Source organism: Xyrauchen texanus, chromosome 16 (assembly GCF_025860055.1).
Source record: "Xyrauchen texanus isolate HMW12.3.18 chromosome 16, RBS_HiC_50CHRs, whole genome shotgun sequence".
NCBI classification, from domain to species: domain Eukaryota; kingdom Metazoa; phylum Chordata; class Actinopteri; order Cypriniformes; family Catostomidae; genus Xyrauchen; species Xyrauchen texanus.
Window position 1 is genome coordinate 31687583 of NC_068291.1, and position 12313 is coordinate 31699895.

At 39.7% G+C, this 12313-nt stretch overlaps 1 protein-coding gene across 1 annotated transcript in view; it reads left to right on the forward strand.

Moving 5' to 3' along the window:
* The window catches only part of LOC127657331 (shootin-1-like), a 47261-nt gene that overhangs the window by 14705 nt on the left and 20243 nt on the right, over positions 1 to 12313 (forward strand). Inside the window, exons 5-8 of the mRNA XM_052146068.1 lie at positions 1278 to 1443; positions 2120 to 2217; positions 3100 to 3181; positions 6296 to 6390. Coding sequence (XP_052002028.1) covers positions 1278 to 1443; positions 2120 to 2217; positions 3100 to 3181; positions 6296 to 6390 — 441 coding nt within the window. The remainder of the gene's footprint in view (positions 1 to 1277; positions 1444 to 2119; positions 2218 to 3099; positions 3182 to 6295; positions 6391 to 12313) is intronic.

The following is a 12313-nucleotide window of genomic DNA, read 5'->3' on the forward strand; positions in this document are numbered from 1 at the left end:
TCCCAAATTTACATTTAAATTAGTCCAAAAAATTTGGTAAGTGTGATTGGAGGATGGGGAATGGAATTGACTCTTTATTTTAGCTGTTTGATTTATTGTCTATGATGGCTGTAATTTTGTCTGCCAAGAGACCCCAAAGCTGGCAGTCCTGAAAAAATGAAAATCATAATCAATTTCTTAAAATATGGGACATTTTGAATTAAAAAGCAGAAATGGATGAGGGTTTGTGGGTGGTGGCAGTCAAATCAGAGTGCAATCCAAACACATGACATTTTGTTTTGATGTGTGATCAGAAGAGATGAGGGGCCTGTCCACCTCTGGATGCACGTCTGATTTCTGCCACTGTGTTATTTCGCCTCTGCGCTCTCATCAATGCTGGATGATTAATGCCGAGCAAGTGTGTATGTATGTGTGTTCATCCCTCGTATTATATGTTGTTGATTACGTTTTTAAAAGATGCATTCAACAGGAAATGGATTCACATGCTGTGCGTCCTCACTTGGATGTCATTAATAAAGGCTCGTTAAAGAGGGGGCATTTTATCCCTGCCTCACGCTTTTTCCCTCTCTGACCGGAATGTCATCTGGGGCTAATTTACATACCGTCACCCCCATTGGCTCTCGTGGATCCATTAAGTGGCCTCCCCATTAGAAGTGTGAATGACCAGTCTTAAATTACTTAAATTGGATGTTCCAAAAGGTAACATTTCTCTGATGCAGGTATGTACATTTAGAAAGACAGGGGGGGTACGTTACCGTGCCTGATAGAATACTGTAATTATTTATGAAAACAGAATTGTCTGGTGCTGCTACTGCATATGTGTAATGAAATGTCTATTATTTTGCCCTTGATTATTGCTCTTTTTGAGAGCGTTCGTGCTGTGTGTGTTTTCAGTGTGTGATTGAGGGGAATTGCATGGGTGCCTGCAGGGGTTCCAGTGGGCAGGTTTGTTTATATGCTGATGATGTACTGATTTTATTTCTCATATCTTTTCCCTCCATGGCAAACAGAAAATCACAGGCTTGGGTTTTATATGATTTGTTGTGTTACATTTTTATGGCTGATTATTCCTATAAATGTGCACTGTCCAAACAGCAATGCATTTAAAGGGGAAAGAGGGTCACTGTTTTGTCAGAACGGGGTCAAATATTTTGCTGTCTTAAGGTCAAGCCAAATCATCTCAATCCAGTTGAGGTCGGTACTTGGCAAATCAATGTTTCAGTAGTTTTTCAGTGTAATAAAATATTATCTCTTTCTTATCTCATGCATTCTCTAAGTTGAACAGACAGAACCGCTCTCTGAAGAGGAAAAGTATGCTCTATATATCCAGTCTTAATGCCAATGTTGTTGCTGAGATAAATCTTGATGATGAAGAAGATGAAGATCCACAGGAGGAGGAATTAGGTCTCTGTAGCTCCTCCCACTGTCAGCTCATCATCACAGGTGTGTCACCACACAATTTCACAATGCATTGCTATGGAAAATGTAAGGGTTTGTTTTACTAATACATTTTGAAGGTGAAGTGCATCAGTTATGTGCCACTAGTGGCACCAAATGAAATTGCTATCTGTTGGGCCAAACATAACAATATTGGCACAATCAATGGTGAAAATTTGGGGCAGGACTGCCTTTTTATCTTCACAAAGGTAGGCAAAATCATGGCAGAATCACATGGGGTAACCTCCTTGTGGTCGCGATTAGGGGTTCTCGCCCTCAATGAGGCACGTGGTAAGTTGTGCGCGGATTGCAGAGAATAGCATGAGTCTCCATATGCTGTGAGTCTCTGCGGTGATATGCACAGCGAGCCACGTGATAAGATGCGTGGATTGACAATTGAGGAGTAGAGGGGATCAAATAATAATAATCATTTAAAAAAGTAGCAAAGGGGAATCATTTGAAAATTCTTTAAAAGCTCATTATTTTTGCAATACAGTTTGGTGCCCCTAGTTGTACAGAAATATGCACTTCGCTTTGGGGTATATCTAGTTTTAGTCTTTGATGTTAATATTGATTGATAGACTTAAAATGAATGCATTTTATTTTCTTATTTAATGTATACTAAATTGAATTCAGCATTTTGGAGGTGTGTCATTAATAGTTATTTATTTAATTGCTATAGAGCTGAGGGATAAACAAGAGGTGATCCTGGCAGAGAAGAAGCACATAGCGATTGATCTGGAGAAGACAAGAGAACAGCTTTGCCAGACTAGACAGGAAGTATGTGAGAAAGGCTCTTAATCTTGTATTTTACTACATTGATTCACAAAGACCAACACAGTCTCGTGACAACTTGTAATAATACATAAAAGATCGCAAAATCATATTCTATTGTACAACTCATACTAAAAGGTATGACTTTTATTCCTATAGAGACCAACCAATCAGCAAACAGAATTTCAAATTGATACAATACAGGCATCAAATTTTAGTTCATGACAGTGAACACATTTTTGTAACTCATTGCATATTTACTTATGCAAGAAAATGACTAATGTATGTCAATAACATGGAACACGCTTCCCTTTTCTTGTTTCAAACCGTTATGTTCTTTCTTCCATAGTACACTAAAGTTATTTTCCTATTAAAATCATGGTTAGGTTTAGGGTTTGGGTAAAGTGTTACACTTCATAGTTACAGTAGATTTAGGTTTGGAAAAATCATTATAAAATTGGTCGTTGGTTCATTTATTTTTCTCTATGGTACTAAAGTTGTACGATTTCTTACGATTTTTGTACTATTATGATGACTTTTCCACATTTACTAGAGGAATTTATTATGTTGTTCTTCCTAAAGATATTACCAGTCTTATTTTGCCTTGGGAAAAATAATGAACAAATACAAAGAGCTTAAGGGATGCTCTACATTTAAATAGATCTAAAGAATGCACTCTTAAATCATTCACTTTCTTCATGACGGTGAGGGTAGTAAATCCCTTGATCAGGGCAAAACAATGTTTCACAGTTGCTTTCACTCAAAAATAAATGGCAATGGAAAATAGAAAAGAGAATACTATCTTCACGCCTTAAACTGTTCTTCAGTGTTTCAAATGAGCCAAATAAATTAAGGCTCTCTGACTCTCCCTCTCTTCCTCTTCCTAAGCTGCTGAAAGAGAAACATGATAATACTGTTTTGATTGCTGAAACGTTCCAACAAAAGAAGCTGTTGGGAAAATACAACAGAGGTCAGTTGTGCTCCTTTTTTCTACTATATCCCCTTACATTAAACTCTCTCTTGCTCTATCTATCTGTCTTTCTCCCTCACCACTACTTTTACATGTATTCACACATGTATTGATCCTAACCACTGTACTCTGAGGCAATACACACACACACTGGTGATTCATTGCAATAATGACACCAGCAGCTCAGTGTGGACTTTTCCACACAATGAACATAAGTGATGCTAGATTTTTTTTTATTTTACAAATCTGAGTGGTTTTTGAAACATTCTGCTGCTAATAGGGCTGGGAGGGTTATTTTTTAAATGCATTCCACTACAGATTACAGAATACATGCTGTAAAGTGTAATTTGTAATGTATTCCGTTAGAGTACTCAAGGTCAGTAAATTATTCTAAATACTTTGGATTACTTCTTCAGCACTGGTAGATTTTTTCACTTGTTTTGACTATAAAAACTCTGTAAGACAAAATACACGTGATAAAAATACATTCTCTGAAAAACTTAAATATCTTATGCAGTGTTGTTTCTAAAACAAGATCAATAATTTTTAGATATTTTTACAGGAAAACAATAAAAAAATTATTATCAAGAAAATTATTTTTGCCTTAATATCAAAGCTCTTACTAGAAAAAAATAATTCTGATCTAAAATGAATTTTCTTGCTAAAAAAATATGATCGTGTCTGGTAAAATGGCTAGAAATAGCATTTTAGCTTAGCGTAAAGCTGAAAAATTAAACAAGGTTTATTTCTGTTTCAAAGTTCAAAGTTACTTTGTCTGCTCATATAAATGTAACACATCATAAGAAAGTGTTTCACCGCTGTTCAAATGCACTTTGCATCGCATCATTTATTTGTATAAATGTTTTCCATCTGAAAAAACTAAATATTAAATGAAATAAATGACAATAAAATGCAAAGTAATCTCTTCAGTAATCAAAATACTATTTGAATGTAATTTTATTCTAATTAACAATTATGTAAATTGTAACTGTAGTGGAATACAGTTACTTCTATTTTGTATTTTAAATACGTAATCGCTTTACGTGTATTCCATTACTCCCCAATCCTGTCTGCTAATACAGTTATTAAGGCATTTAGACTTATAAAAGATCATCAAAATATCACAAATTAGAATAATAATTTTACACACCAATTTGGGGCTGTTTGCACAGAATAATTTTCGCAATTATTTAGTCAGTCTGTGTAAACATGTTAGACTTGTCATCTTTTGCCATTACATCTCACTGTTTTTTCAGCGTCTCGTCCCATGAACACCACATTTTTAAGATACTGTGTCAATTTAAAAGTAGTTAGTTTTTGTAAACTGTGTCTTGAAAGCCATTTGTTATATTAAATTCTGCTGTGCTGCACAGTAGTTGTCTAGTTGTTTTTAACACAAGAAAACATTCTGTGAATGTCCCATTACTTGTTTTTTGAGTTGTTTAACAAGCAAATTCTTGTAAATACTTGTAAAATCATGAATAGGCATTGTGCCATACACATTTAAAATATTTTCAAATAAAATGTTATTTGTATAGCGCTCTTCACAACACACATTGTTTCAAAGCAGCTTTACAGGAAACCATGCTGTAACAGAGAATTAAATTGTAACGTCTGTAATATATTAAAGTCCTCATTGTGTTGTTTAATTGAATAACATGATATTAGATAATGCCTTAATAAATTATTTGGTCTTTTGGTCCACAGTGAGCAAGGAACACAAAACTGTTGGTTAATGGAGAAATATAACTTTGGAAGAAAACTAGGCTCACCGGGGGAGCCAGTTCCCCTCTGGCTAAACAGCATGAATGTAATGCTAATATTAGTTATATATGTTTAATACAAGTCATGGTTTTAATTAGTTAACTGAGTAGATGTTGGTGGCCAATGTTTAAAATAATTTTGTATGAACTGTAAGATTAAAGACTAAGTGTCTTTGAAGTCCATCCAGAATTAACTGCAGAAGTACACACAGATGCATTGTCCTTTGTTATTTGGCTCATGAAGGCTTTAGTTGTCATTACTGTATTGTCTATGTATTTCATTTAAAGAGAATGTAGTCCATCCTATCACCAAGATGATGCAGGCAGAGGTCAGTGAGGTGCGTCGTAGTCCGGCTGGAAGCTTGTGGCAGTTAATTTTGGTCCATCCAAGGTCAGAGGTTCAGGCAGTGTCAAGAGAAGTATCCCATGTCCTATGGTTGGTCTTGGAAGTAGTTCATCCTCTATGATGTCATCATGGTAGACTGAAGTGATGCAGGCAGTGATCATCGAAGTGCCCCTCACTGTCTGTCTGGCACAGACTCCAGTTAGTAGTTATCACTCAGGGACAAAAAGCAGCGGAAGTGGGACATCGGGCAGGACCGTGGCTGGATCTGGATTTGTATCCCAAGGATGAGACAGGAAAACTAATAGAATAATGTTAGCATATGCCATTCAATTTAAAGCAGAATCGTAGAATATGAGAAGTGTTTCCGGTTCTGAGGGACCTAACTAATGTAGCATAACTATGAGTTGAGGGATAAAGTAGGTGTATGCCTGGCTGAAGTGATGAGTTTTTAGTCTAAACTTAAACTGAGTGAGTGTGTCTGAGTCCCGGACAAAGCTAGGAAGACAATTCCATAGTTTAGGAGCCAAATAGGAAAAGGTTCTACCTCCTTTTGTGGATTTTTATATTCTAAGAATTATTAACAGGCCAGAGTTTTGCGATTGTAATGAACGTGATGGATTATAGCATGATAGAAAATCGCTTAAGTACTGTGGAGCTAGCCCATTCAAAGCTTTGTATGTAGTTAACAGAATTTTAAACTTAATACAAAACTTAACATGCAGCTAATGTAACGAAGATAAAATGTGGCTGATATGAACATATTTCTTGGTTCTAGAAAGCACTCTATCTGCTGCATTTTGAACTAACTGAAGCTTATTTACTGAACCTGCATGATATCCTCCCAGTAATGCATTACAGTAATCTAGTCTTGAGGCCATGAACGCATACATTTTTGTGTTTGAATGTCTGCCATTGACATTTAGAGTTCCAACCAAAATCTTTCTAAATGCCGGAGCACTTAAAGTGTTCATATTTACTTGTGTGCGTTTGTGTGTGTCTGTGTAGTGTCTCAGTATGCTCTGGTGGAGTTTGAGTCCTTGCAAGAGGGTCTAAAGCTTGAGAAGGACCTACGTTCTGAAGCAGAGAAGTTTGCGCATGAGGTAACAGCTTGGCTGGCTTATTTTATTTATTAAGGGGTGTGAATATGTGTTTTATCCTCTCTCTCTCTCTCTCTCTCTCTCTCTCTCCCTCTTGTATGTGATGTGTGTGTGTGGTGTGAGAAGATGCTAGTAGAACAGAAGAAGCTGAAAAGACAGAGCCAGATTTTGGTCCAGAATGTGTGTCCAGCCGAAGCTCTGCAGAAAGCTCTAGCAGAGATCAACACACTGACACACACTCTAGAGCAGCCTTTCTCAAAGTGGGTGCCGCGGCACACTGGGGTGCCCCCTGACTGTGTCAGGGGTGCCGCCAAAAAATTACTTAGGCTAAAAAAATAAATAATTTTTTTTTTTTTTTAAATCTGACATTTCATATATAAATATATTTGAATTTACATAAATACATTCTTCTTCTTTTTAAACATATGAACGTATTAATAAAATTGTAAATTCATTTTATATATATATATATATATATATATATATATATATATAAAATTAACCATAAAAATCCGTCTCACAAGACCGAAGCAAGACACACACACAACTTGGCGCTAAGTGACGCAACCCATAGCAACGCGTTATAGCAACAACACCTCAGATTGACAGAAACGTAAAAATAAACGTGAATTTAGGCCACTTTTAGTATCTCTGGTGCATTTTTTAACATGCATCTTTTTCTTATCGTATTGTATATATTTTTTTTTCATGTCTGCCCCTTTTTATTTTATTTTAACTGCATACTGCACTTCATTTTAGTTCTCCTGGTCTGGATTTGTTGTTGGGTTCTTGTATTGGGCGGTCCACCTCTTACGGTTTTATGGCATTTGTGTCTCTGATTAATTATTTTGTGAATTACTTTGCAAACCTGTGTTTTTAAAGGTGCTATAAAGTTGTTATTATTATTGATATTGTTATTTACAGTTCGTATTATGCTCTGTTCATTACTGTTCTGTCTAAATAAACAGGACATTTGCATTTACATTTGGGTTATGCAGTGTTTTTAAATTATATTTTACACTGGGGTGCCTTGAGATTTTATGCACTTTTGAAAGGTGCCCTGACTGAAAAAAGTTTGAGAAAGGCTGCTCTAGAGACCCAGAGACTGGAGCATAAACAGCAGGTAAAACACACAAACATATTAGCTCTGTTCCAAAGCCTAGTGAGCTACCCTGCTGTCTATTGCCGACATGTATTTGGGTTCTAAGGCAACATCTTTACTGAAATGGATCCCAATAGGTTACTGATTTGGTACAATCTACATAAGCAGCAACTACAAATAGCACTCTGCACAGGAGACTTAAGACGTTCCCTCACTATAGCTTTATCCATCTCTTATGAAATTGAATCATGGTTTTACTACAGATCATAGATCAAGTATGGTATTTGTAGTAAATTCATAATAACCACAAAATTGTACAAGGGTTTACTTCATTAATTATTGTTAAACTCTGGTATTTGTTGTAAAACCATAACCACAAAATGTACCATGGTTTTATGACAGTAACCATATTTTAACCACAATATTCACAGTGAAACCACAGTAATAATACAGGAAAAACAAAACTATGGTAATAAAAATCATAATTATTCTGCCAAAAAAACATGGTTAATTCAGTTTTACTATAGAGACACCATGGATAATCTGTGGTATAAGTACTATGGTTCTTTAAAAAAAGGCATTACTACTGTTTGTTTTATTTTTTCTTGATTTTTTTTATGATTTATGATTTTAATTACTATATATAATTTTGATTTTCCTAAATTATCACTATGGTTTAACCATGAATATCATGGTTAAAATATGATTGCTGTAGTAAAACCATGGTCAATTTTGTGGTTACTATGCTACATGTACTATAGAAAAACAAAGTATCTTTGTATTGATGTTGTCACCTACCTTTTGGAACAGCCTTTGCAACTGCAGTGCACCTCTGATGCCTTAAAATCTCCAAAATGGAGGCAGCTCAATTATTAATTATTTAGAATTATTAATCCCTACACTGTCCTGAGAATATAAAAACTGTCATTAAAGTAATAACAGAATAATAACCAACAAACCTATTGAATTATGCCTTAAAGTGCCTGGACAACATCAGTTCCTTCCAGTGTATCCCACACAAACTGTTTTAAACACACATACACATGGTTTGTTGCTTACTTATGTAAAAGGATAAAAGGTGTGCAGTACTCTGCATTTAAACAATCATCAACATATCATTAAAGGATCATGGAAAAAGACTGGTGCCAATCCACACTTACTTATCACAAATGTATCACTCTCATGCTAAGTTATGACATGTTTGTAAGCAATTACACATGCACACACTGTCCAGAGTTACTTATCAGCTGTCACTCACACACATACTATATATGCACTCAAGAGAGTTCAGACCTACGTATCAAAGTGACCCACTTTCTGGGTATTTGTCTGTCACCACTATAGACTATTTTGCAGACTACAAAGTAAAAGACGCTGTGAGGGATGGAATAGTTTGTTCAATATAGGGCCGTTCACACAGGAAGCGTTCTTGTGTTTCACCGGTGCTGTTTTTTTTTTTTGTATTGCCTATGTAAACATACACTACACAGACACTTTTGGTCATTATGGCATGCCCAGCTGGTTTTTCGCATTTTGTGCCATGAGCGACACATTTTTAAGAAACTGCGAATCAGGTGAATCTGGGGCTGGGATAAACATATTTTTTTGTTTCATCTAATATTAGCAATGGTGTATGGAAGTAAATACACACAAAAAAGTAATTTTGCTGCTTGTATTAATTAAAATGAACTAAACAACACAATTGTAGAACATTTTGTCACAACTTCATTTCATTGTGTTCTGTCCAATTAAATTTGTCAAACGGAAGTTTACTTGATCCGTTTAAATTGGGACTACATGGATACTTTTTGTGGCGTTAATGTAGCATTAATGAAACTGGGCAAGGGATTTTAATTTGACAGCATGCTTTGCGTGGGACGCAATAGGGAGAGTAAATGTTAAAATTAAGTGTTATTTTGTGGGGGGGGTTGTGCCAGACGAATATAAAGGGGGATACTGGTTAGTGTTTAATGTTTTGTTATGTTGAGATTTAGAAGAGTTTCTGTTATGGTTAAGTTTTGGGGGTTACCATTATGGTGAAGAGTGGAGATTGAGCCAATGATAAGAACAGGTAGATGTCACAAAATATGCATTGCTTGCTTCACTGAGCAATTGAAGTGCTAAGTATAGCATAGCAACTTAACTACACTCTGTAGGGCCTCCAACCAGTATGTATTTAGCATGCTAAAATTCACTTTAGTGAGTACATAAAGAAATATATGAGATTTAATTAAGTTTCATTGACATGTTATATTTTGTTGGGCTTACCCAATTCAACTAGGTAAATCTGATGTAATTTCTGCGACACTAGTGCCACTGAATGGAATGGCAAAAATAAACAATGTTTTCAAAAGCACATTTTCAAATAAAACCCTCATCTGCTGTTGTACAGTCAGATAGTCCCGACTCAACTCTCGCCATTGGTTGAGTAGCGTTGTTGGGCGGGTCTAAGTAGGTAGCTCAAATAACCACAGGAATTTTATAGCGCCACAGAGATACAAATTTTACAGTTTTTGAGAACATTTACATATGAATGGCTTACTAATAGTTGTAACAGTTACCCTGTCTTGTTTCACTGTTCCCTCTTGTTTGCCATTTTTGTCATTTTGTGCATTTCTTAGTTTTCACTTTTGTCCCTATGTAACGCCATAGTCTGTTTGTTAGCGTTCGTGTTTTCCGTCATTGCTTTCACCTGTCCCTCGTTAGTTTGCCATTGGTTTCTGTTTATTACCCTGTCATCTTGTTTGAGTTCTGTCTGTTCATTGGCCCCTGTTTTCCCATGTCCATGTATTTAACCCTGTCTGTTTGTTCAGTCGCTGTCGGTCGTTGTTTGTTGATGAGTGTTCGTGTATGGATCGTTTCATGTCCCCTATGGAGAGGTCTCTCCTATTGCGTAAGTAGCTTACGCTATGGGAAAACTCTGTTTCTCGAGAAATATTGAAGTCTTTATGTAAAACGCATTGCAGCTGCACAGCAGACAGCGATGAGCGAGGCAGCTCGGTCATTGGCTGTGCCGCGGCAACTGCTCGAACCAATGACGGGGCGACTCTGAACGCACGACCAATGGGCGCGCGCCTCACGTTCGTGCGCTCAGAGCCTGCCGAAATTAGCATAGCAGGCTATATAATGGGCACCCTGTCATGCGCGTTCCTTTAGATTTAATCTCCTTCAGCGAAGACCTTCTCTTCGCTGGATCCTCCGGATTGTTGGAGTCTTTCGCCGCCGTTGACAAGCTTACAGCGGGACTGCTAAGAGGACGCCGGCGCCTTCAGCCGCCTTCGAAGCCTTCTGCTACGCCATCCGGCGTGCATCGCATATCCTTTACTGCAAGCGCTCGCCCCCGCGACGCTTTTAAAAGTAAAAGAGTGATTTTCCAAAGCGTTGTTTCAAATGCCTTCAGCCTGCGCCTCGTGCAGAGGCCCTCTTCACGACGGAGATCGGCACATCATCTGCACTCGCTGCCTGGGTCTGGACCACGCAGAAGCTGCACTCATTCAGGGCGGATGCCCCGAATGCGACTCCTTGGGCCTCGGCGAGCTGCGCGCTCGCTTTGCCGTTTTCACCGCAAACGAGCCGGCTTCCACCGTGCTGCCACCTCCGCTCGAGCCACGCAAGAAAAGCGCCGCTCACAGAGGCTGCCAGAGCACGCCGACTTCGGTGACGCCACGCCGCTCAGTCCCCGCGTACATCACCGCTACCAGAAATCTCCCCGCCGCCAGTCCACTTCACGAGAGCAGACCTGTACCCTCCAACAAAGCGGTGGGTCTCGCCTCGCTCGGCACATCAGGGGACAACGATGGAAAGGATGACAGCCCTCTCTTGACGCTGCATCCGACGACTGGCCGGGCTTGTTCGACCCCGCGCCATCGACATCAGCGGACACGAGCGCTGGCACCAGCATGGACTCGGAAATCGTCCGTATCCTGTCAAAAGCCGTGGAAGACCTCGGGCTCGACTGGTCTTCCCCGAAGAACCCGCCCAGCAGCCGGCTGGACGAGTGGTTCTTGCAGGCGCCGGCAGGCCCCCGACAGAGACCCTCTCCTTTCTTCCCTGTGGTCCACGACGAGCTCACAAAGTCATGGAAAGCCCCGCACTCTGCTCGCCTAAAGCCTTCTTTTTCTTCCTCGCTCTCCTCAGTGGACGGCGCGAGAGAAAGAGGCTACGAGGCAACTCCGCCCCTCGAGGAGACCGTGGCCAACCATCTATGCCCACCCTCCACTGCTGGATGGAAGGCCAGAGCTTCTCACCCCTCGAAGCCCTGCAGAACCACCTCAGCTCTCGCCGGTCGCACATACACCGCCGCCGGCCAAGCTGCGTCAGCGCTGCATTCGATGGCGGTCCTACAAGTTTTTCAGGCCAAACTTCTCCACACCATGGACGAGTCTGGACCTGAACCCGAGGCTTTCAAGGACCTGCGCAGCGCTACGGACGTAGCCCTGCGAGCCACAAAGGCCACCGCCCAATCCATCGGCCGGGCCATGGCTAATTTGACCGTCCTTGAGCGCCATCTGTGGCTAACGGAGATGAAGGACGCGGATAAGGCACCATTTCTTGACGCGCCTGTCACTCCAAGCGGCCTGTTCGGACCGGCGGTGAGATAATTCACTGAGCGCTTCACTGAGGCTCGGAAGGATTCGCAAGCTATGCATCACTTCCTGCCCAAGCGCTCCAGCTCATCTCAGAAACCGCAGCAGCAGCGAGCCAGGGCAGAGCCGCCCGTCTCCCAGACGAAGAGCAGACCTGAAAAGGACGCTGGACGCCGCCCGCGTTCCGCTGGCCGAAGAAAGCCGCACGAGCAACGACGTCCTCGGCCCAGAATCACTC